This window comes from Haemaphysalis longicornis, unplaced genomic scaffold, assembly GCF_048455015.1.
Source record: "Haemaphysalis longicornis isolate Haplotype H1 unplaced genomic scaffold, Haemaphysalis longicornis Haplotype H1 scaffold_1, whole genome shotgun sequence".
Taxonomy (NCBI): Eukaryota; Metazoa; Arthropoda; class Arachnida; order Ixodida; family Ixodidae; genus Haemaphysalis; species Haemaphysalis longicornis.
The window spans coordinates 396,426,759-396,450,857 of NW_027526203.1; the positions used below are offsets into that span (position 1 = coordinate 396,426,759).

General features: G+C 48.3%; 2 protein-coding genes across 7 annotated transcripts in view; one reads left to right on the top strand and one right to left on the bottom strand.

Annotated features, from left to right (window-relative positions):
• Window positions 1-7,937: 7,937 nt before the first annotated feature.
• LOC144155336 (peptidyl-prolyl cis-trans isomerase B-like) lies at window positions 7,938-22,153 on the bottom strand. 2 transcript variants are annotated; one of them, XM_077686699.1, is made up of 5 exons: window positions 21,974-22,153; window positions 11,328-11,535; window positions 10,547-10,666; window positions 10,149-10,399; window positions 7,938-8,981 (listed from the first exon to the last, which is right to left on the bottom strand). In XM_077686699.1, the coding sequence occupies exons 1-4, from the start codon at window positions 22,031-22,033 to the stop codon at window positions 10,197-10,199; spliced, it is 591 nt and encodes a 196-aa protein (XP_077542825.1). In that variant the 5' UTR covers window positions 22,034-22,153; the 3' UTR covers window positions 7,938-8,981; window positions 10,149-10,196. The 2 variants fall into 2 exon arrangements, with proteins under 2 accessions (XP_077542825.1, XP_077542823.1); XM_077686697.1 differs by having other exon boundaries at window positions 7,938-8,977; window positions 21,974-22,152.
• Window positions 22,154-22,423: 270 nt separating this feature from the next.
• LOC144155337 (solute carrier family 35 member C2) overlaps window positions 22,424-24,099 on the top strand; it is a 57,426-nt gene continuing 55,750 nt past the window's right edge. For 2 of the 5 annotated variants that reach the window (XM_077686700.1, XM_077686704.1), the window contains exon 1: window positions 22,425-22,951. In XM_077686700.1, coding sequence (XP_077542826.1) covers window positions 22,724-22,951 — 228 coding nt within the window. In that variant the 5' untranslated portion in view covers window positions 22,425-22,723. Of the gene's footprint in view, window positions 22,952-24,099 lie in introns of all 5 variants that reach the window. The other 3 variants (XM_077686703.1, XM_077686702.1, XM_077686701.1) reach the window with 2 other exon arrangements.

The window sequence follows — 24,099 nt, forward strand, 5'->3', positions numbered from 1 at the left end:
AGGCACGGCGTAATCACGACATTTGAAATAATGTTGATTACCTGGGAATCTTTGAAGTGCGCGGAAATCTCGACACAAACATTTTATGTTTTCGATCACATCAGAAAAGCGGCTGCCGCGGCCAGGCAAGAACCGCGACCTTGGGCTCAGCCGCACCAGGTCTTTGCCATTAAGCCACCGGTGTGTATTATGATTGCATGATTCAAATTGACATTTAGGCATTGATTTCGATGATAGAGGCATTCACGTTAAAACATGACCTGATCTGTATACCTATGGAGCGCACCGTGCCAGCGGTCTTTTATTTTTTTCAAGACTCTTGAGCCTCCTCAACATTAAAATTTGCATTTCTGTTGGTCTCTCTCCCTATGTTTCTCTGTCACTTGATTCATCCGCCGCCCAAAGGGAAAGAATGCTTCAACACGAAGTACGTATAGGGAGGACCGTTGCAAACTTGTAACACTGCTGTAATGGCTCATACATTTCCAGATTATTAATTGCGAAGGAAAACCCACGTTATCAAACAAAAACACCGCGTTAATAGCCGTGTCGTAGAGCGGGGACATAATAACTACTCTACAGCAGATATCTTGGCTGGTCCTGTTCCAAGTAGAACAGAAAACAAAGAGTAAAAAAAGGACGCCAGCTGACCCAATGAACCGGGCGAGAAAAACAAGAGCGGCTGTGTGCAGAACATTTAGAAACATCGCACGCACGTTCGATCCTCTGGGTCCAACTCCACCAAAGTATGGTGTGCCTCACATGGGAAGTGTGCCTCCTGTGCGTTAAACCAAAACTCAAGTTATTTTTTTACACAAGAAGACGCCTGCCTTAGCGTGGGCAGTTTCGAACCTTGGAATAGTGTGCGCAGAAAATACCGCAACACGGTGGTGTTTTCTATCTCTTCAAGTGCCGTAATTTCCGTGTTATCGGAGAGTGAGAGGGCGTGAGAGAGCGCAAGGGATGGAGTGGTAAGTTTGACCTGTACAAGCGCCGGTGGCGATTGCAACCTCGTTCTCTTCGGTTCTGCGCAGAGTCGAGGGATAAACAGGCCTGGTTAGTGGCGGCATGTCCGAGTTTATGAGAAGTAACAAACGCGCCAGGCATATAAAGACATGGGAGTGGTTTACCTGCTAGGCTTTAAATTGGCTATACACAACAGTAGTATTAATTTGTGCTAATCACTAGGTCATGAGTAGCTCCGCTGGTCAATCCCGTTACGCTAAGTGTAAATGGTCTCTATATATTTGTTCAGAAATGGGGTGCATAGTATGGGCTTCATTCAAACATTTATGCGTCCGTACATACATCGGGGAAGAAATGTCGTCATGATTAACACGATCGTCGTTAGTATTATGATCGTCGTCATTGTATCAGACGCCGTGGGTACATTCTGCAAGGCGACGCCCAGGGTCTTTCAGAAAAAAAGATCGAGAGTAAAGTTTGTAAGAATGGCAATTTCTGATTGGGGAGTGGAGCTTAGTTTAGAGCATCTGTGCCAAGGGTTGCTGAGTGGGACTGGCCCGGCAGCTGGCGCTTGTCATCCAGTGTCAGCACGGCCTCTTATTGGGAAGGGATAGGGCGCGGGATGGGGGGGATTGAGGAGTCTAGTTGGCATTTCCATACAGTGTGGTATAGGTAATTCCGGAGTACACTTGCTCTTCGCCCTTAGTCGGCTATCCGTAATAAAAATCCAAACATCGTCATCAACATCGTTGCGCTCTGGCCGCGCATTTAACATACACCCTCAATGCCTGCACTTTGGCTCCGTAAAAGCAAGAGGAGCATCTATCCAATCAAGCAATAAGTTGTTCTTTACTATAGAGATGAGTTTTAAAAGCAGCTTTGGGTGAGATACGCGATTGAACGCTTTTTTTTAAATATGACGTCAATCTGGCCTGTTATTATGGTTCACGTGACAATCTCCGAAAGGGGCTGTGATAACGACGCATTTAGAAGCAATGGACGAGGAATGAGAAAAAAATTTGCTCTTCACTCCAGAAACAGGGATACACGCGAAGCTTGAAAGCAAAAATGACTAAAATTAAAATGCAATGATCGCAAAACGAAAGCGAAAGCACGTCTGCCAAAATCAAATGTCATGATTGTAATGAGAACGCAAAGCCATCGATCTTCCAAAAAGGAACCCTTTTATTTCGCTGAGGTTCACCCGAACGCAGATATTTCGTATACATTATTGTGCATCATTATTCTGCGATTATGGGGAACGTTTACGTTCTTCAATGGCTGCCCTTTCTTCCGCGGATAGAACCACGCGCGGCCTATCCATGCCGTGCTAGAAGGTTAACTGCGCGACTAGTGCGAGGTACCGCACCTGCTTTTTGGCGTGATATTATAGCGCGACACTTGGCGTGCGCGCCCTCGCCAGGTGCGAACGTGCAGAGGGAGCTGCGCCCGAAGAGCGCGTGGATAAAGTTGGCTTTGTCCCAAGGCGTTTCGGTGTACGCTACCACCGACAGCTGATGAAATGAGCTTCAAAAATTTCGCGCTCAAGCTTTCCGCTTGCCCTCCTCATAAACTTAGTGCAATCTTGCAGGGGGCTACACTTGCATCTTTTGCAGTGTTCAGAAAAGTGGCCACCAACATTACTTGTAATCGTCCAGTTCTGCTCCCTCGCCCTCTCATCGAAACACCATCCAGTTTACCCTATGTACACTTTTTTGCATCTCTGGGGAATTTCGTACACTACACCCATGCTGCATTCTGTGTAGCGAACAGCTTGGTTTTTGTGACAGATATTGAAGGAACTGGTTACCAATAAAGTTTTAAACTACGAATGTTTTGCGTCGGGAAGAGAGAGAGAGAGAGACAGCGGATCCCCCCCCCCACAAAAAAAGGGGGGGGGGGCGGTGGATCGAGAGAGACATGCAGTCGACTTTTTTTGGGCCGCGCGATCCCCGAGTAGAGTTGAGCCCTGCTGTGTGGCTAGGCCGGGAGGCTAGAGCGTGCCTCCGCTCTTTGTGGGCGCGCGCTACTTTCGCAGTGTCCCGCCTGCCCAGGAGGCACCGCGCGCGTCTTTTAAATGCAGAGCATTTCTTTAACTCACGATGTCACCCGTTCTAGGCGTCCGTAGTAGTCCGCATCGCTCGCCTCGACATGCCCGGCTCAGACGTTTCGCTATCGGCGCGATCAACATTCGATAGCGCGCCAAGGCACGTTTCAAGGACACTCTCTCCCCTCTCTCGGACTCAACGTGCGCCGAGGCTGCCAATTTTACTGCTGACGAGCGCTCTCTCGTCAGCAGTTGCCACAAGTGCAACAACATTAACGTAACGCAAACTGCTTAACGTCGTGCGCCCCCGGAAATGCTCTGCATTTGATCGTGCCCCTCGCGATGGGGATGTTTCCCTGCGTCGCCATGCGAACAGTTTGCCACGCTTTAGTTTACACTTCCTTCACGGTGAGTTAGGCACCCTGAGTGGGCTGACTGCTGACAACAATGTAGCCGCCCCCGTACTGCACGTAGCTTTAGGAATGACCTATAGACAATTATTTTCTTGATATTTTTCTTGCTGACGCCATCGGACCAAGCTCAAGCTTGAACAGTTCTGCTGTTCAAAGACAATGAAATTGCACTCCAGGTGTGGCGCGAACCCAGAACCTAACGCGTCCCGTGCTCTACCAAACGTTCCTATCTCTCAACTGGTACAGCATCAGGCGCGCGTTATGCGAAGGTGTGGACCTTTGTGAAACCCTAGCAATTTTTATGGAAGTAAACTTACCTGTCCCCGCCAAGGTTTCATTACATCCGATCGCAGGAGCAAGGGCTCTCCCACGTTGTAATAGCGAGTTATGCCTTCATCTTTCTGGCGCCCTCTCATTTAGCGGGATTGTGGAAGCGATAGTACTTGAAGAGAGCGAGAAGGCAGCCGCAAATTGTGCCAGTTCTACTCAGACTTTGCTTTTTCTTCTCCCCAGGCGCGATTGTTCTTTTGAACTAAAACAAAATTAACCAGACCTTGGGTTTAACGCTCCGGAGGAAGACTTGACCTGTGAGTCACACCATAGTGGTGCGGAGTTAGACCCTATTTCTAAATATTTGCGATATTTCTAAATATGCTACACACAGCCGTTTTTTAGAGGCGAACGCATCTCATTCATTCGCCTTGTCCCTGCATCCATCCGGCGTTGTCGGCGTCCACCCCTCCCCCATTCTCCTCGCCGCTCACCCCCTCTCCTCTCCGATAGCGAACACTCTCTCGCGAGGGGCATTGGATTGGATTCGATTGGACAGGCTTGGATTGGATTGGACTGGATTAAAGTGGATTGTTTTGCGTCATAGCCGCGGCAGACGCACTGGCGCCGGCGCGTCCCCTCACCGTTATGCGCGCTATAAAACGCGGTGCCTGCGCCGCTCCGCTCTATCGTTCCAGCGCCGTTCCTCCGCTGTCCAACGCTGCAACGTGAACCCCCTATGCGTCGCATCTACACAGGGGTTCCCGCGAGGGGAGGTGGGAGTTTTGCTTTTTTCCTCCTTAGGAAACACGGCCTCCGCCGCCGGAATATATAATGGGCCGTAGACTTCGGGATCAGCACCACAAGGTCGTGGTCCACGGAGCGAGAATATTCTTGCTCCGTGCCCTGCATGGTCCTCCTCTGAAACCCGAGATCGGTCGAAATAGCAGTCGTTGCTTTGATGTGCAGTTGAAGTCGTTACCACTACCACACGGGCCTGGAAAGAGAGAGAGAGAGAGAGAGAGAGAGAGAGAGAGAGAGAGAGAGAGAGAGAGAGAGAGAGAGAGAGAGAGAGAGAGAGAGAGAGAGAGAGAGAGAGAGAGAGAGAGAACAACCAACCGGCATGTGGAAATGATACACGGACGTAAAAATGAACACCACTCAGCTGACAGTCACCAAATTCCTTAAAAAAGGGGCGTCGTTTTGAAGCGACGTGGTGTTTGCATGCAAATGCAGATATAATTGGATGGGGGCGTCACTTTGGGAGGTGGGAAAGTGTAGAAGAGACATGCCAAGACCCCACCTTGCCCAACAGGCAAACCGACGCGCCCTGTTGCGTGTCGCTTTGCCTTTTGAGCAAGGTGGGGTATCCCCGTGTCTCCTCTAGTTACCCGCCTCCCAAAGCGACGCCCCCACCCAATAATACATGCATTTACATGCAAACACCGCGTCGCTTCAAAACGACGCACCTTTTTTGGAGAATTCGACCCCAGCATGTGTCACGAGCCTCGGAGTGTATTGAAGCGAGGCCGGCGGTTGCGGGCGCTGCCCGCTTGCGCTTTTATAAGCGAATGACGATCGCTCGACTGGCCTATTATTTCAGCGCCCCGCGTGCCGTGCCAACGAACTGCATGCGGCCTGGCGCGAACAACGGGCCTCCGTGATCTGCCAGTCCTAGGTACTCCTATAGAGAACGAGTTGCCTTATTGGCTGTGCCTTATGGGTACATTTGGGAGAAAAATCGAGGAACTTTCTGCGCCCGCAACGCCATGTTCGCGCAACGCGAGCGAACAGGGTACACGTGGCCGTGATCATGGCTAAAGGGTGTGATAATCAATTATGGCCATTATTAAAGGGCATTATCAGTTCGTCTGCGCGATGAAAATTGGCATGGTTGTACGCGTGGCGTTATCCTGTCTCACAAGGAATATAATTGCACGGAGGAATATATTAATTTTGCTTGCGCAGTCACGTTTAGGCTACAGCCACGTTTAGGGCACCTGGCTATGTACCGGGCACATCCAGTTTTGATCGCCAAAAACGTCATGTATTGGTACTGCAGAGGGGGTTTCAGAAACTGGCGCAGGATAGGTCAAGAGTGTATGTCGGGCAATCACTTTACAGCTGGCACTGTGAAGTGTTTGCCAAATTGCTTCCATACCAGTCAGCGGATCTGATAATCGGGAACGCACTGGGGCACTGTACGAACGGACGGGAGAGAAAAAGCGCTGAAGGGTGCAACGGCCCATCCGTGATTTCTTTCCTCGCAAAGTTATTGAACGCCTCTGAGTCTGGCGTGTCTAACAGTCTTTCTTACTTCGAGGCGGAAATTTCGGTCTGTGTGTCTCTACGTCTGTGCGCCTGTCCCTCAATTCCGCCACCCGGCCAAAAATTAAAAGTATACTCTTGAACAAGGAGTTTATACAGGTAGAACCAATCCAAACTACTAAACGCGGTACCATATTTCGTTCTTGTCAACATTGTTGAGCAAAAAAAAACATATTAGCGTACTTGAGGCAGAACATCAATCATTGCTGGTACTAGCGGTGTTATTTTAAATAAAAATGAATGTTCGCTTGACTTTTTGCGATATCAAACAAAAAAACGCGTTGAAAACAATGTTTTGTCCGCGAAATACAAAGAGGCGCATAGTGAAACGAATCACAAGAAAAACGTCAACCGGAAGGAACAAATACAACAGGACGGAGCGCTGTTTGTTCCTCCCGGTTGTCGTTTTTTTTTTTTTTTTTTTTCGCACTATGCACCCTTATCAATTCGCCCATCTTTGTTTGTTACTTCAGTACGAAACGGGTTCGCGCCCAAGCGTAGACCTCGTGGCGGCATTCCAAGTCCAACAGTAACGAAAGGTTCCAGTAGATGGCGCCCAAACCGCCGCCGTGTTCATCGTGGGAACAGCGAGCCGGGAGGGGAAGATCGTGAGAGGTTGTCGGGGTAGACAAGAGAGGCATTTACGTGGCAGGGGCGGATCGTCTGTCGACGACATTTGCGGGGAAGCAGATACGCGGCCAATTCTTTCAGCTGGTTTTCTATAAATCGACGCTATTTTGACACCAACTTCGTTTTGGTACCGTTCCTGTTTCTTTGCTAGGCGATCGGCTTTTGATAACCGCGGCTGTCGATATCTCAAAGAGAGTGTCGACGTTTGTATTCACCTAATATTACGGATGGTGGCTGTGACCACCACGGCACGTGCTAGCCGTCAGTGAGGCTTCGAAGCGCTTTTTGAATTCCCAACATATATAGCGCTAGAGGCGGCTGAACGCTTTGTCGCTTTCGGCACCCAGACTACCCGGCTTGAGAGTCCCTTCCTCTCACCGGATCCTGTCCACATAGCCTACCCGTGGATAGGCAGTGCAAAGTGTCAGTGACACTAACGCTATGACAAATTCTCGAACAGGTAGTCCAGTTGCGAGGCCTCCTCGGACTGCTGTGGTGGTGGGTAGTCGCTTGAGCCTTTCCTTCTCACTCGCCCCAGATTTGCACGGGTTCGCCGCTTTCACCACCCACCCTATTTTGACGCCGTTCGTCTCGGCCCTGCGCGCCCAGAAACACGTGCACTTTTTTCGCGAGCTTGCTTCCGCCACAGGTCACCTTATCTTTCAAGATAACGATCTATTTCTCCTTTACTATTAGATTTCGTTTTGTTCGCAGCGTTCGACAAACTCCAGGCCAATCCATCCGTGTGTGCATGCGCCAAAGGAAAACAACGGTCCTGCTTAAGTTTTGACGGAAAATAGTATTGGTTCACTACAACTTCCTGACCATCACTAAAAAAGCAAATAAAAACCAGTCACCCCGCACACTTTTTTTTTGTTTTTTTTGCGCGGCACCCTATTGTTCAGCCACACCGGTTGTTCACAAGTCAGCCAAGTTTTGGCATTCGTCCCACACAAAGTAATTACGCAACCCTTATTAGTCAGAGTAGTGCAGTCATCACCTTGTATCAATCTCCGCGCGCAACGGCCCCAGTAGGGGGCGCGAGGACGAGACGGCGAGCGTCTGCCATGTAGCCTTCCAATTGATAATGCCTGTTCTGGGACATAATATAGCCTCCCATCGCAAAGCAGGCAGGCATCGCTTTTTATCAGGGCTAAAATTCCTACCTACTTGAGCCTGCAGCAGCTTACGAGAATAGGGCTCACCTGTGACTGTGACGTGCCTGTCTTGTTCCGTTCTTTCAAAAGGAATCCCCGAAGAAGAATTGGAACACATGCACAGTGTAAATGGCAAATGTTTTATTAAACGTCGCGGGAAATAGAAAACTGTGTAGAAAAAGTTGTACAGTTGTATGAAAAATTTGGCAAGTTTCAACGAGTACAAACCCTACCTAGCACACTGTCATTTTGATCACGATGCTCTGTACAGAGTGAATTGCTCATGGTGGCGAGTACTTTGTATAGGGCATGGATGATGTAAACTGAGTATTAGGAAAATGTGTAAGAAATGCGAAAACTGGTATTGCACATTTGCATGCGACTCCAGACCCTCAATGCGCCAAAAAAAAAAAATGTTCCGAGGAATAAATAGCTCCATAGCGTGATCTTCGAACACGCCCGAAACACGTGCAGGATCTTACGTTGCTGGTGATATGAGGACATCCTTTGTAACCATGGGCGTCGGCAGGAGGGTGCAAAAGGGGCACACGCCCCCCCCCCCCCCCCTCGAAACAATTGCCCCGCCCTCTCCCTCTTTCCCTTCAATACAAAATCCTGCCGACGTCCATGTTTGTAACGGTAACAAAAACAAACAGATGGGACATTTCACAAATGTAAAGTTAACTATGACCGTATCAGCTGCCGTACGCAGTGTTGCACTGGACCGGGAGTAAATATACCCTGGATGATGTACCCTATGTTGCTTATCTCGAGTTTCTAATGCAACTATGGCAGTGCTTTCAAACTCTTCCAACGAGAGCAACGAAAGGAAAATTGTTGCATTAAGAATGAGCTTCTCACGCAAGCTAACATTAATTAGGCACTAGAAAACTGTTAACGCTGTACGTCGTTTTCAATGGCAGAAAAAGTGAAGTTATTCTCTAAAGAATATGCAGAAAACACGAGCTACAAAAATATGACTGTCACACACGGACCTGTTTTCTCGAGGTTTTTGTGCACGCCGTAGACAAGTTGACTATACCGCTTTGACGTAAGCACAAGTTAAGACAAGCACATCGAAGAAAATTGTCGTTTCGAGACGAAATGAAGAAGCAAGCTCTGCTGTGTCGACTGTTGCTTGCAGTGAAGACACATTGGTTCCAGATCTTTCTTGAGCAGGGCAGAAAAGAAAAAAGACAAAACAGGACAGGAGGTCAACACGATTTCCAAACGAAATGCCTGTCTGCTAACTCATATACTTGAAAAACAAATGCTAAAATGAATGCGACTCCCTGCATTCGTAAAAGTCCGGCTAACTCTTCCAGCGGTGAAGCGTTCTGACAATTCATTATGAGGTTTAACGCGCCGACGCTACACTGGCGATGAGACGCGCCGTAGTGAAAGGTTCCGGATTAATTTTGACCACCCGGGGATCTTTAACGTGCGCCGAATACTCGAACACATGGGCGTTTTCGCTTGTCGCCTCCATCAAAAAAGCGGCCACCGCGGCCGGTAATCGAACGCGCGTCCTCGCGTTGTAACCAGCAAATGCAAGGTCTGCTGGCACACAGGGGATGTGGTCGGTAACTTCAGGCCACCGGCGTCTAACTTCAGGCCAACAGGACGTCTAAGCTGAAAGTATTCTGGTAAGTGATTTGGAATCCAAGGTAACATTTTCAAAGGAAGAAAAAAATACTGCCAGGCCTTTGCATTAGTATGGATTCGCAGTGCTGAAAGCATTGCACGGGTGTTTTGTATGCAAGGATAAATGTGTCCCCCTTGGTGTGAGGGCACTGGCGTCTCATGCCGCTTCAGACTAGCGGATAAGATCAAATTGATTCATGACTATCCAGGTAGTCATAACGGATCATAACTAGCCGGGTCGTGATCCGCTCCTCATGTGGGTTGAATTCTATAGTTGAGTTCTACGCACCGAAGCTATAGCTCAGTACGAGGTATTGGAGGGCTAAGAACTAACTTAAAACTATGGTTCTTCGAGATGCGCTTAAATATCGTACACACGGGGATTTCTGGTTTTTGCCTCCGCTAGAAAAAAAAAAACTACCCCAGTAGGAAATCTCGCCCGGTCATCGTGCTCACCAGTGTAACGCTTTAGCAACTGAGAAGCCGCAGGAGATTCCACATCCTTCTCCTTTTCTCACTTAACTCCCCGAGGCAGCGACATAAAGGAGCGGAATGACCTCGCTTCACGCAAGAGACGGAGAGGCACACGCAGGCGTGCACGCGAACATTTTAGCCGAGCTTCCTAGTAACGCTTCCAGTGTCTTTAAAAATGCGCCTTTACGCCGCCCTGGTAGAGTTAGGCAAGGTACCCACAAAGCGACGTCTCTCCAGCTGAGCAGCGCCTCAAGCGGCAGCGGTCGCTCAGATGGACACCAGGGTCTCGACCGAGGACTTCTTGATGACTACCGGCTCAACTGGCACGTCAGAGTTGGTGGTCTTGGTGTTCTCCACCTTGTGCACCACGTCCAGGCCGTCGATCACCTTGCCAAAGACCACGTGGTGGCCGTCCAGCCAGGGGGTGGCCACCGTGGTGATGAAAAACTGCGCGCCGTTCGTGTTCTTGCCTGCCGAGCGGAGGAACAGGAGAGCGCAGGAAGTCAAGAGGACGGCTTCTGCAAGCGCTGCTCAAATTCCACCCCTCCACCTTTCCCGCCGCCAAATAAAAAAACAGTTCGACAAACGCCAACCTGTGTGTCGGCTGGCGTGCCTACCTGCGTTGGCCATGCTGAGAGTACCAGGGCCGTCGTGGGTAAGCGCGAAAGTTTCGTCCTCAAAGTAGCGGCCATAAATGCTGACAGATCCGCGGCCTTCCTGCTTCTGGACGTCGCCACCTGCACAGGGAGACCGCGCGGACCCAAGGAACAGTGGCTCTCAGCCGCCGACAGATCACAGACCATGTCAGTGGGAACAGAAGGAAGCTCAATTCCCCAAACAACGCTTTCTTTTTTCAGCGGCGTCAAACTTTTAACGACGCATTTCAAAAGGGCCCTGAAAGGGGACGAGAGAGAGCGGTCCCAAAGCTTTCCCTTCTTCGCACTTGGAAGCCCCGTGAAAATTACGCTACGGGCAGGATAGAGTATCCCGTCCAGCACGGACGTCATGCATGCCTTATTGAGGCTCGCTTTATTGCGCTGTTCCTTCACAACGTTCATCGAGCCATACTTCTGCGACTAAAAGGAAGCAGCCATTTTTCCTGGGACGGCATGCAGCAGAAACTGGCACGGATTAAGCTCAAACGCTGGAAAGAACACAGCAGACGCATGGAGAAAGTTTCTGAATGAGTTATGCTGTGGCGCAAATATTCGGTTCAGGTACTCGTGACCGCATAATCTAACGTCCGGACGCGCACCCATTCACCATGTTCACAAGAGGCATTCCTGGTGTACAAAAATCGTTTCAGGGCGACGTACAATACATAGAATTGTCTGTCCTCTTTTTGAGAGAGCGTTCGCACCAGCTGATGTGCCGCCGTTATAATCACGGTGCACGGACCTTGAATCATGAAGCCCTGGATGACCCGGTGGAATCCGATGCCCTCGTACTTGAGACCCTGGTAGCCATCCCCGGCGAAAGCGACGAAATTCTTGACGGTCTTCGGTGCCACCTTCCCGTACAGGCCGATAACGACCTTGCCGGCGTCCTTCTCGCCGATTGTGATGTCAAAGGTCACCTTGTGGGTGATTGTCTTGTCCGGATCCGCCTGGGCGAAAAGCAATCAGCCATTAAAACATTGATTCGCCGTCCGGTTTGTAGCGCGCCGTCCGACACACGGAAGTGGCGTCATGTCAGCCACTTGCACCCTTCGCTCTGCTTCGATGGAAACGAGCATATACAGTGCACGAGGCATCGCAATGAATTTCGAATTCCGCTCTCAGCACTTGGAGTTTTCTTTCGACCCGATTGAACTGCGGCCACAACAAGACCATGAATCTAACCGCTGAATTCCACCCTTAAGGGCTGTTTTGCGTACCCAGTCCACTCCCCCTTAGAATGCGTTCGTGTGTATGGGGCTGACGAGCTCCGTCACACGGCCGCCACGAGTACAGTGGCCCTAACCAGTCACACGCAGTCGCCAATGGGGCGTTCAATATCGCCTCTCAAGGCCCCGCTATCCGTGAGAACACAAGCGTAAGAAGCGACGTTTCCGCGGCAGTCGCAGCGTGTGTCGTAAACGCACCACGTGAAACGGCGCTGAAACCTGAGTAGTGTCGCACTCCTCGCCTCTGCTCTGTAGGACCAGTTTCGGTGCCCTCGCAACAGAGATCGCATCGCTCTGCGGGAGAATTCGCTGTATTATACGTGAAAGAAGGCAAGAAACGAGAATAACGTTCCCCCCTTCGCGCAATGCTGCGGCAAAGGCGCCGCGATAACAAAGGCGCGCAACAGGTGGTGCCGTGTGTCAGCCCCACGGAGACGCTGCAAAGAAAATTGGCACGACTTCCCTCTAAGAGCACTCAGCGCTAAGCCATAGGACAGAAACACAGCCAGAAGCTTAAGACAACGAGGAGGCGTAGAAATTAACAGCAGTACATCTAAACGATCCCCGCCACGCTAAGCCAACGTAGCCAAACCTCTGCTGACCGCGGTGACAAGCGAGCGCGCGATACGGCGCGGTCGGTGATCGGAACACACGGGGCAACTTCCGACCCGAGCGAAGCCAGCGAAGATGCGCTAAAACGCCGTACTGTGGACACGCAAAAACTGGCCACGTAAAGACGCGCACCCAGTGGCCTCCCGACCGCGTCACTATAGTGAACTATAAAAAAACTCACTATAGTGAACTACAGGCGGAAAATTGCGCGACTTCTGTTTCGTAACCGGAAGCAAGGCAACCTGTTATCGTCAGCAGGGCTGTATAACTGGTTTTGCACACTTCTGAAGTCACACGCCAGCCCATGCGCTCCCACGTTTTGTGGGGAAATAAAAAGCTAACACGGCTCGCGAAACGTGTCTTTAAGCCAGTGGTTGTCAGCCATGACTTCCCCGGGGACCCCTTTTGGGTAGCGAAAGTGATGGACCCACGATGGAGCACATGTTGATCGGTTTCATATAATGCAAGACAATTTGCACTTGACTATGTCTTCTAAACGCATATATGCTGCATTTTGTGGGTCGTTTTTTTTTGTTTTTTTTTTCCCTCATAGCTGGCGTTTTGTGCAAAAAGCAAACGTTAAAATGCGAGCCACCTTTTTGCATTGCAAGAAAGTGGTGGCAAAATTGAAAAAATAATGGCGGGGGAAAAGTTTTGAGGGAGGCTTCGCGGACCCCTTAAAGGGAAGGTGAAGCGGTTTTAGAATTAAAAGAAAAGTTGACTAGCAGCAAGTACACATTGAATAGTTCATGTGTACGAAATATTTTCGCAATACATGCAATAGAAGCGGCGCAATGAGCAAACAAAAGTGGCCCGATGCCCCGCCCCCATCTCGCCGCGCGATGCCGGAAGACCGAAGAGCGCGGGCGAAAACCGGCTGAAAAACGTCATACCTGGACTTCCGGCCGGATCGGCCGCCTCGGCCATGCTCTTTTCGCCGTGTTTCCTTGTGAATGATACTTGTTGTTGTTGTGGTTGATAGCACTCATTTGTACAATTTTCGTGTTCAAAAAGTATGAACGAACGCCAAACGAGGCATACGTTATCATGCCGTATTCCTAAGCAGAATAATGCCACGCCGGGATTCTTGATAACATACGGAAGCGACAGCCGAGGTGGCTGTGCTTGATGGCAGAGAATATACTACACTACGTTAAATACTTTGTAAACCACTCCAATGCGTTTTTTTTTTATGCGACGGACGTGAATGTTCACATTAGATTCTAGATTTAGGAAGGATGGGAAATACTGCTGTACTTTGGCCGGGGATGCTTCGTTCCATCCAGAAACCAAGTCACATTTGTTCAGGAAATACTTGTTTCGTTAAACGCGTCGGTTTTCTTTACCTATGTGCTCAGGACAGTGTTCAAACAGTATTCCTACAAAGTAAAAGAACCAAGACAACCAGATTACTTATTTTGCAAGTATACATGTCACGATAAGGTGATGTTTGTCTGGAATTAAAAAAAAACACCACTCCGAACCACCACCGTGCGATAATTTGTGTTGACTGCAGGGGCCTAATTTTTTGCCCAAGATTCCGTTTGGCTGCATATTATAACCTGGCAAGCACCTGTTGTCACTGAACCTCAAGTGTGCTCCAGGGATAGTCGGTGATATACATAATGATGATACTAAAAAAATTAGGAGCGAAGAGTAAATATACGGTCTCTGTCCGACTAGCGCGGTAAATGCTTAAATCTAGAAATGCTGAAACAGGCCAACGATTCATTATCACAAACGTTTGGTGATTGTTACCTAAAGTAACGTAACTACAACGTAACTGCCTTGTCCGACTGGTCTGTTAATTATAATGAGGTGGCCGTAATATTGTAGCAGAATGCGCAACGCAAAAACGAAAATCAAGCCCTACTACAGCCAATAATGCTGAGCAGGCACTAGTATGCTGCAGTGTTTTCAGAATAAATGCATGTGAAGCAGTAAGACGCCACTCATCGAAGTGCAGCTAGCAATCGCGGAGGCGCCGTAGCCCCGCTGCCGAAATGCCGCGCGCGTGTGGGTCTGTGTACGGGGATGAGTAACGGGGCTAGGGTGGGCGACAACGAACAAAGGAAATGCGGAAGCAGAGTCTGCTTGTTGGTTTATGCGTGTACCGGCAAGATGTGTCTCGCATATACGTTTACAGCGCATGAACGCTATTTTTTCGCGCAGTGCACGTACGTGCTTTTCGCTGGTAGATTGTTTATAAAACGCCCATTAATCTTCGGCATAAATGGTTTTGTGTATAATAAGAAACAGTTAAGGCAGTACCTAATATTAACATAAGGTATAAAATCCCCCTATGCTCGATGCCTAATTCAAAAATATTTTGATGGAACCCACTAATCGACGTCACAGTCACTGCTTTGGGGTTCTCTGTCGTGTAAAGCAAATTTAAGCTCCAAGATAATTGAACCAACAGCACGGGAAATTATAAAACAAACTTCCAGCCATGTGCGAAAATTAAACTGCAAGCTAAATTGCCGCAAAGGCAACCGTGCGATCGTTCGCAATGCTTCCGACAACCCGCGCGGCCGAAGGGTGTCCTCCTTTGACGTCATGACGGGCGCAACCAATCAGGGGCGTCAAAAGACGAAAAGCGCGCGTCTTTCAAACGGGACCGCGCTTTTTGCAAGATAAATGCCACTTGGACTCATGTACGATAAATTTCAATGTGATATTCGGAATCAGCGCGCAAGAAACTATATAACTGTTAATCTAACTGAAATTTTTTGGAAAGCGCTTCAGCTTCCCTTTAAATGCTTTCGGGGACCCCGTGGGGTCCGCTGACTTCCATTTGAGAACCGCTGCTAAGCAAACGTCTTCTGCTGTTAGAAAAAAAAACGTACTATATTTAGTCAAACCGCATATTGTTCGCTGAGTGGCGGAAATCATGAAATTTGTCTATTTTCAGTAATGGAAGTTGAGCTAATTGGTATGGTTGCATTCTTCTAACAGAGCTAACCCGATGGGGACAAAGAACGAAGGACAAACACGGGCGCTGATTTTCAGGCGTTTCACATGTAATTCGAAAAGCGTTGGCTGGATTTATTTCATATCTTAATTATTCAGAAGGCACAAAAATATGTTAAAATCGCTCACACCGCCCTTAATGGACAATAATCACTTGCCCTCGGAAAATTTTCCTTTTTTACATGGCCCTGTGCATTACTACGGTGGTTCGGAGTCAGAACGAAGGCTGAATAGTAGCCTTGGGAACTTCTGTCACTCGGACGACGACAGCTATCTCACCAAGGTCTAGTGAAGGGAATAAATGCGAGTAAGTGGCCGTTTGGAGAAATGAATGAGGGGACGAGCGCGCTTGCTTATGCACAGGGTGTTCTCTGTAAATTAATCCGATCACTCAATGCTAGAGTTTATTCCTAACAACGATATTAATCCCCACCCAAGGTATTTCGAACGTTTGGATAATTTAATTAAGATAAAATAGCTAGCTTTTGATGAGTGAACGTATAGCCAGAACGTTATAAATTTTAAAGACGCAGAGCGTCAAAAGAAACACCGAATGCAGCAGTTTGTCAGGGATTTTTATCAGCGTAGATGTTTTTCGTGGTTGAAAAGAAGACGCTTGAAGCTCAACCGGTGCCCTCAGTGAGTTCGTGCGCTGCTACGTCATCGGTCGCACGCAGCCGGTCGTCAGGGCGCGGCCGCCATTCCACGCTGTCGCAACTCGTTTCGAATTTTTTATTCCCAGCACCACGAATTTTCTAACGTCCGAGGATTACTATTAGACTTCACTACAAGGTCCATTCTTCGAACCGGCGCACAAAACGAGGAGTGATAAAAACGAAATGCGACACCACGCGCCCTGGTGATGCCACGTATTTTCCGTGATTCTAGTTTCGTGCGTTGGTTCGAAGTCTCTCTGCAACAATGGAATGGAAAAAATTAAGCTAGATCCATTTTTATCCACTACCATATCGCTCTCTCCCTCTCATGCCCACACACACACACACATATAATATATATATATATATATATATATATATATATATATATATATATATATATATATATATATATATATATATATATATATATATATATATATATATATATATATATACGAAAAAATTACTCTCCACTTCTTCACAGTACTGCAAACATTATGCACTAGGTTTTCTTCTAGTTACGCAATTTCTCTTTTTTTAAATCTTGGTGCATGATAGCTGGGACACCCTGTATATGAGACTAATGTGTGGGCGCACTATTTCATTTCTTCATTACCCGACAACTGCAAGAACTGAACGAAGAGTTGGTTACTCTAAAATCCATGTTGCGTTGAGGCCACGCCCACCCAAGGCTAAGTTACACCACTTGCCTGCAGAGACGAACCAGCCCGCTGCTGCCCCTTCCCTCTTCCTCGGATGCCGCCAAGTAAACACAGACGAGACTGGAACCGAACTTGTACGGGTGGGCTATTCCTCCCAGCTCCCTCCCTCTCTAAACAAAGAGCTAAAATAGGCTACCATGCGAGAAGTAACTAAAACCGAAAACGCTGACGACGCACTAAGATAATAAAGCTCCTTCGCAAGCGACAGCGCAGCAAAAAGCTGCCTCGCCGGCCCATCAAAACAACGCTTTTTTTTTTTTTTTTGCACGACTTGATGCCACCGGATCGAATTTCCCGTCCGTCTGTTGGCTTCAAACAGGGATAATTAGAAGTTTTTCTGCTAGCTATGCGGCAACTGCCTGGATTTTGGAGATAATACACCTTGCCTGGCAGGTGGAATGGCGAGTTGGGCGAATTCTTACGAATTCATTTTTGATTCAACAGAGCACCTCAGACGAGGACAAAGGAAAAAACTAATCGGGTGCTCAATGCCTTAGCAGGAAAGTACCGCGCAGCCGTGCAAACCCTTCCCCGTGAGGTCCATCACTCTATAAGTTATTTAACTGCTCAGGTCGGCTGTGCAGATCGGACCCTTGCTATCAAAAAACGCTGGAAACAGCTCATCAAAAAAGGAGGTAAAACTTTTGGCATGATTTATTTAGCAACCCTATAACTGCATTCTATACTCGCTCCTTTCATGAGAAAAAAAAAAAGCTACACAAACGTCTAGCTTGGCACCCAAATATCGATCATGGGTTGAATTTTCTCGCCAGGCTTGATACCCCGTCTTTTCTGTGCCTCTCCCCCCGTTTGAACCCTCATTTGAACCCTCATTTGAACCCCCGTTTGAACCCTACGCAGTTACTATACCACAATTCCATTCAAGCCCGTAGAACTTCCTGCCGGGTAGTTGGTGAATAGTGCCCACGAATTGAGGGGCAACGAAAAAGCACGGACGCCGAACGCAACGTATTATAGTGTTCGCTGTCCGTGTTTTTCGTTGCCCTTGAAACCATTGGACCCATTCAACCCGTTTAGACCTTAACACTCGGGCGTGAAAGAAATAAGCGATACCAAAAATAATTTCAAAGCGTCCAAAAGTTGAAATTTTTTCACTAGCTTTTTCACCAGACGCTTACAACGAATAGAAAAAAAGGTTATAACGACGAAACTTGTCAGCCATATGATCTCGTTAGTGCGAGGCATAAGCTGCGTGTAACTTGAGCACTTTGAGCACTAGTTATCAGAAAATCATAATTTAATCCGATCCTTTCGGAACAGTCCAACAGACAGACAACGGATTCCGTTCCGTGTCCGGCAACCCTACACAATTTTTGACAAATGCCCCAAACTCCGGCCACAAATAAGGTCTGTACTTTTGCAACCCTTAATAAAGGGACAGACTTGTAAGAACAGCCAAGTTAGAGCTAGCGAAGACCACCAGCTCCGCTGTTTCCTCAGTCTTCGAATCTCAATTTCGAAGGTGGTCGAATTCTTTTAGCAGCTGCCCGCTACTAGCGTTAGCGAACGCTGAAACAAGGTCCCGCTAGGCGATGAAGCGACTGCAGCTTGTGGCGCGGTATCTTGCGAAGCTAGTCTGGGACGGCCAGATACCGCCACGTGACGACACGCAGCCGCGCCATGTTGCTCGGGGCTTTGTCCGGCGTGGGGGCGCGTCAGTGGCCACGCAGTTCTCGCCGATCACCCGCGGGCATCGACCGCGCATCCTCAACCAACAATCGATCTATTTCCGAACTGAAACACGTGGAACTGATTGGGAAGTAGCTCGCCTTTATTTACTGAGCCGACAATCACCCGCAAAAATTTCGGGATAGTATTGATAAACGACACTTTTCGCAAGTGTCGTTCCAGCAATGACCAAGATCAAAGCTGCAATATTTTCGGCAGTTTTGTGCAGATGGCACTAATAGTTATTGGCCTATCATATAGTGTCCCGGGAAGCACTTCATTTGAGAGAAGCTTGTCCGTGCCACTTCATTCCTAAACTCCTATGTTACAGCATTTCTCGACACTACGGACAGATTCCCCTGCTTTGTGGCAGACCAGTGTCGAATGTCGTTCTTGGTCCACGGTTGAAGCGGCGTCACCAGATAGGTGGCATCATGTTTCCGCTGAGACGGCAGCGTCGCCGCGCGCTACGATTATCAAGATTCGCTGAAGTAGCGCGTCTGCTTACTCGCAGGTCGAGTTACATTTTACGGGCCGTCGTGCTGACATATGATATGGTCTTGCAATCAGTTCGGTCTGAAACCGAGCACAAACGGCCGAGAATGACAAAAGAAGAAGTCAGTTACGTGACCTTTTTCGGAATTCTCGAGCGAGCTAATTACGAAGAATATCGCGGTGCGCCTGATGAATGACAACCGTACAGTTTGCAGCACGTGCGCACAAACTCTGAAACCCGTACGAGCGTCCCTCTCCGCTATTTCTCTTAATTTGCATGTTCTGTCCTCACCGCACCCGGATTCTGTGTTTTTTTAAACATTACAGCTTCGCGCGCGCGAACGACGTCGCCACCGCCCAGCGTAGAGATCGCATGAGGAGCTCGCGGGCGCCTCGTTTGAAACTTACCAGCCGCGTGAAGTTCTCCCCCCCCGCCCCCTTAATTTGAGCTGCACACGCATCGTCCGCCACTGTATTCTCCCGTTTCATGCTGCTCGCCTCTTAGCGCCCGAACTTGGCACCAGACGATAGAGTTTGCTTCAGCGAGGAGATGGCATTTCATCCACCGGCCATTTTCGCTTTGAGTTGCTGGTGACGATGGCGGTAATTTTCATCTCATTTGGCCAAGTATAGTAATGCAACAACGTTTAATATTTATTACGATAACATCCCTCTGTCTGATTTTTTCGTTTAATGCAGAAAATTTTGATTACTACATTGCAGGTATAAGTTCTTATTTATCGACTTTTCTTTGTCCAAGTATCTGCACTGTTTGCTTAATTAAAAGCTTCATTTATTCGTGCCTTGTTTTGATGTCATAGTAATTTGTATCGACATCTTGTCTGACAGCGTGTTAACCGGCACGCCCAGTTCGCTGTCAAAGCTTTGGGCGCGGCCCGAAGGTTATGTTTTCTTCATACGAGAGGGAACTGGAATATTGGGGAAACTTCAGTTCTGCTGAACTGCTGATGAATACTAAAGGAACCCCTGGGAAGCCCACGCTGCGGAGCGCAGCATAGTTTCTGTTGGCTCATTGTAGAAACCACGCGAGAGAGAGAGAGAGAGAGAGAGAGAGAGAGAGAGCTGCGTGTCTTTTGACGTACCCCACGAGCATAACCGAATTCGTGGGTGCCACATGAACTGGTGGAAATTGCGAAGCCAAAATGTCTCGCGACGAATAATTACCGACCCCACTATCAGGATTCAACAACCGAGTTATCGGCAGTAGCTTTCAGAACGGACTAGCTCATTAAAAAATCGGAGCAAGTTGTAAGGGGAACAAAAATGAAAACCTGTGCCAAGATACCTTTAACGCGTAACTTAAGGGAGTGAATTCTCGAAGTGGGATTGAGGAGGAACAGAAGTGCAACTTGAGCGAGTAAAAAAAAAAAATTTTTTTAAAATCTGATTTTGGGAAGCAGCCGCACGGCGAATTTGTCCGCAACTTATAACTAAACTCAATTTTTGCTCAAACTTAATTTCGTGTTAGCAAGCATGCACGCCTTAAGAGTGACGCCGTATCACACAGCATTCGAATCAAATTGCTGCGCCCCTCGAAAGTACAAAAGAGTCCTCAATAACCCCACAACAGCTCCGAATGAAAGTGGTAGCATTTAAGAGAAACTTACAATATAGCAAACGATTGTCTATAATTCAGAGCTCGGGAGTTTATTTGATGTAAACGTTAATAATAATCGCAAAATAAGACGAACTCTGAAACTTTCGCGTGTATTTCAAAAATTAGAGGCATAACTAAATTCTGAGCAACCAATTTAATTTATTTCTGTTGGATAGCTACCCAGAATGCTTGCTGTTGTGTTACAATGCATTTTCTTATGCATGAGACGCCGAGCTGGGGGCCCCATCACAGTTTTATAACCGCGCATGCATGCTCTGGATCCAGCGTGCAGCATTTCTGTGAAGTGATGATCATCATTTTCCCTTTTATTCTGCTCAGCGACGGCCTTACTGCGATTGCATGTTTTCCGTGGATCGACAAGTGTGCCCCACGGTGGTTTATGTGGTCGCAGTGAGCACAAAACACCAGTTTCGATTGCCAAGTCTTGTCGTGCATGTACAGCGGGATGCCCAAACGGATACGGGGCCACCACGCCCATGCCATCTGGCAAGTGAAGAGAGAAAATTGCAAACAGTACCACCGTCCTCTCTCCTCCGCCCGCGCACGAGAGGCGCGCGGGGGCGGGCCCTCGAGGTCCGGCAGCGAGGCGGAGATGCTCGTCCGCCGACGTCTTCGGCGCGCGGCCTTGTGCGTCTCCATTACCCTCCATGAAAAAGGACCCGGTGGCAACGTGGCGGCGGGGCAGCCCGAAGCCATTGCCGACGCCCGCCGGGCCGAGACAGGGGGCATCGACTGCGCCCCCCTCTCATTCTGCCACAGCAAAACCAAAAGCCGCTCTTTGAGTAGCCGTCATTGTGCTTTGCTCAAAATGATCTCGCGAACGCCACGAGAATACGCGCATTTATTTTAATCGCGCGCTTTGTCCCACGCATGCGGCAATTAAGCTCGCAGGTCAAAACTGCAGCCCGGAAAGCCGCAACATAAGTAAAAACTGCCGTCACTCAGTGCATGCTGTCATTACACGGCAAGCGCGCTATAAAGAAACTGATATCTCGTGAGGGGCCTCCACGTGCCGATCCCGGCAAATGGGACGACCGAGATGCACTGTCCCCAAAACCGTAAAACCAGTTTGTGGAGCCAGTGCTGTGCCTGCTTCAGCCAGTTGTACTGCAGATAAGATCAGCGCAGGGACTTCTGGCCGTCCCGTTTTTCTGTCCTATTTGTCAAGCTGAATGAGCATTCACGTGTAGTTCGTGATTGATCTTCATCGCGAAAGACAAGCCTGGATTTTACTTAGTATCTGCCTAAACTGCCACTTTCGAAACGTAGATAAAGCGGAATACGTTTCGTACTGCAGTTTTTTCGAACTCCGAGGTTTGAACTGCGTACGCTCTACGCTCATACCAGAAAACGGTGAAAATCATACTCACACATGCGGCGTTTCCCAGCAGGACTGCTAGCAGGACAGCAAATCTGATTACGCTAGACATGACTCTAAAAGGTTGATAACTTTTCAAAAAAGTTTGCAAGAATGAAATGGTCCGCAAAACTTTCCACGTCTGCTCAGCAAGAAATCAGCCCTCCGACTCCCGAAGCAGACGCCCAGACGCCAAAGCCAATGCAGACGCTGGTGATGACGACAGCGATGAAAGAACCTATCCAGATTCGTCGCTTTACTTTGCTTGAGTATGTGTAAAAAAAGTTAAAAAATGCAAACTACTGCAATTATTTCACAAATATAAACGTTATAGCAAGTTTTATTATGTTTTTGTTCAAAAATAACGACCTTTTTATTTGAGAGAAAAACTGACGTTCGTGATGAGCGAATAAGGAGAGTCGGCAGGCAACCATGGCAAACATGCGTGCGTGCGTGTTTGTGCTAAAATGATAAAAAAAAAAAAAAAAAAAGCACGTCGAAGAGCAATGTATGCGTGCCGCTGGTGCTGTTTGGATTCTGTGCTTCTGTCGGCGGCGTCGAGTGTGTTTTCGAAGGAACTCTTGGTTTCTGTTATCTTGCCTCGCGCTCGAATGTAATAGCCGCTTAGAATTAGACGCAATTTCGTCTGCGCATTCCCACATGTCACGCATGTCTGGCGTGCTGCTGTCAGGATCCTGCCGTCGCGCTTCACGTCCGCAGGGTCTGTGCATAGAGACCGAACAGGCACTGTCGTCTACGTGAGATGTCAGCGACCGCCTGCAATGAACAGTCCAACGACGGAGCGAAGCGCTACGGCCGCTGCGGAGGCTACCAGTACCTTCACGGGGTCGCGACCAATTCTCTCCAACCTGCCAGATACAGGGTTCACGCGCTTCGCTACACTGCCATCGCCCTGAGGACGGCCGGCCTCGTGCTGCTCTATTACTGCTTCTCTATTGGAATAACCTTCTACCAAAAATGGTTTATCAAGGTAAACATTTCTCAATCCTATGCTTACGGCGCCATCTCCTGCGATACTGTGTTGATCGTCGATCACTTCAGGTTGGAGGCACTCCGCAACAGCTGGGGCTGTTAATTTTCAGGCCGCAGCAGTTGACGCCGGTATCTTTTGAAATCAAAGATGTTTGTAGCGACTAATTGCGATGCCAAGACATTACAACTGAGATAGACCGTGTAACTTTTCCTAGAGTCGGGATTCGTAATAGTGATGCTGACGCAGCCAAGTCGCGAAACATTTTGACGCATCCACCGAGGAAATATCACTACACGATACGTGCGTTTTCTTTTCTGATTTTGTTTTGTATGCGCTGCCGCTGCTGTCGCGCGCCTCACCGCTACCTGCCTGGTCTGAACGGTTATGCGTGACCAGAGAGCCTAGACACAAGAGGGACGTGTTCACGCAGTCGTAAGATTTGCGCGTGCTTGAAACTAAAATCCCCCCGATACGTTGTATACTCTTACTTTCGCTTAGTACTCGGCGAGTGTAGGTTGTGGTTGACGTCATTTGCTGGCCGCCAGTGACCCGGCAGTGGAAGGCTGGTTGCTGTCGTGGCAAAACGGCAAAACGCACTAAATCGCGGTCTTGCTGTTACGGACTGCCCGGCTGGCAACTAACCGGAAACGGCCTGGTCAACCAAACGCAGATAGACGTCGTAACTTCGGTGCCAAATTTGAGGTTACACCTTGTAGTTATTCTTTAACTACGCTTAGTCCCTACTTGGTTTTTGCATTGAGGCATGTGCTTCTTTTTAATACTAATTCACGTGGTTTGCTTACTAAGGAAATGAGGTTGCGGGTTACTTTTGTCCCAGCTAGGCGGTTTGCTGCCATATTATGGCAGAAAAGACAAGCATGATATGCACTCATAGACAAATTTAATGCAAATACTAAAAAAAAAAGCACCAGAACACTCTAAATAGAAGATTGTTGGGCTCAGAAAGTTTTGCAATCCTCCTTAGTATTGTGACTCAGCTATGTCATAATTCGACTTGCATGGGAAGAAATCGCTTAATTGGTGCATTTCGGTTCATATTTTTGTTTCGTTTCATTTGTTTATGAGTGCGCGTAGTACACAAAACAAGTAATTATAGGCAGCCTTGCATAATTTTATGTGTAACC

Excerpts from the sequence above, each read along its gene's own strand:
- LOC144155336 (XM_077686699.1), bottom strand. The coding sequence starts at position 22,033 with ATGTCTAGCGTAATCAGATTTGCTGTCCTGCTAGCAGTCCTGCTGGGA. Across the intron at positions 11,536-21,973 it reads TGCTGGGAAACGCCGCATGT|GCGGATCCGGACAAGACAAT; the intron begins GTGAGTATGATT and ends CTTTTCGCCCAG. Across the intron at positions 10,667-11,327 it reads CCAGGGCTTCATGATTCAAG|GTGGCGACGTCCAGAAGCAG; the intron begins GTCCGTGCACCG and ends CTCCCTGTGCAG.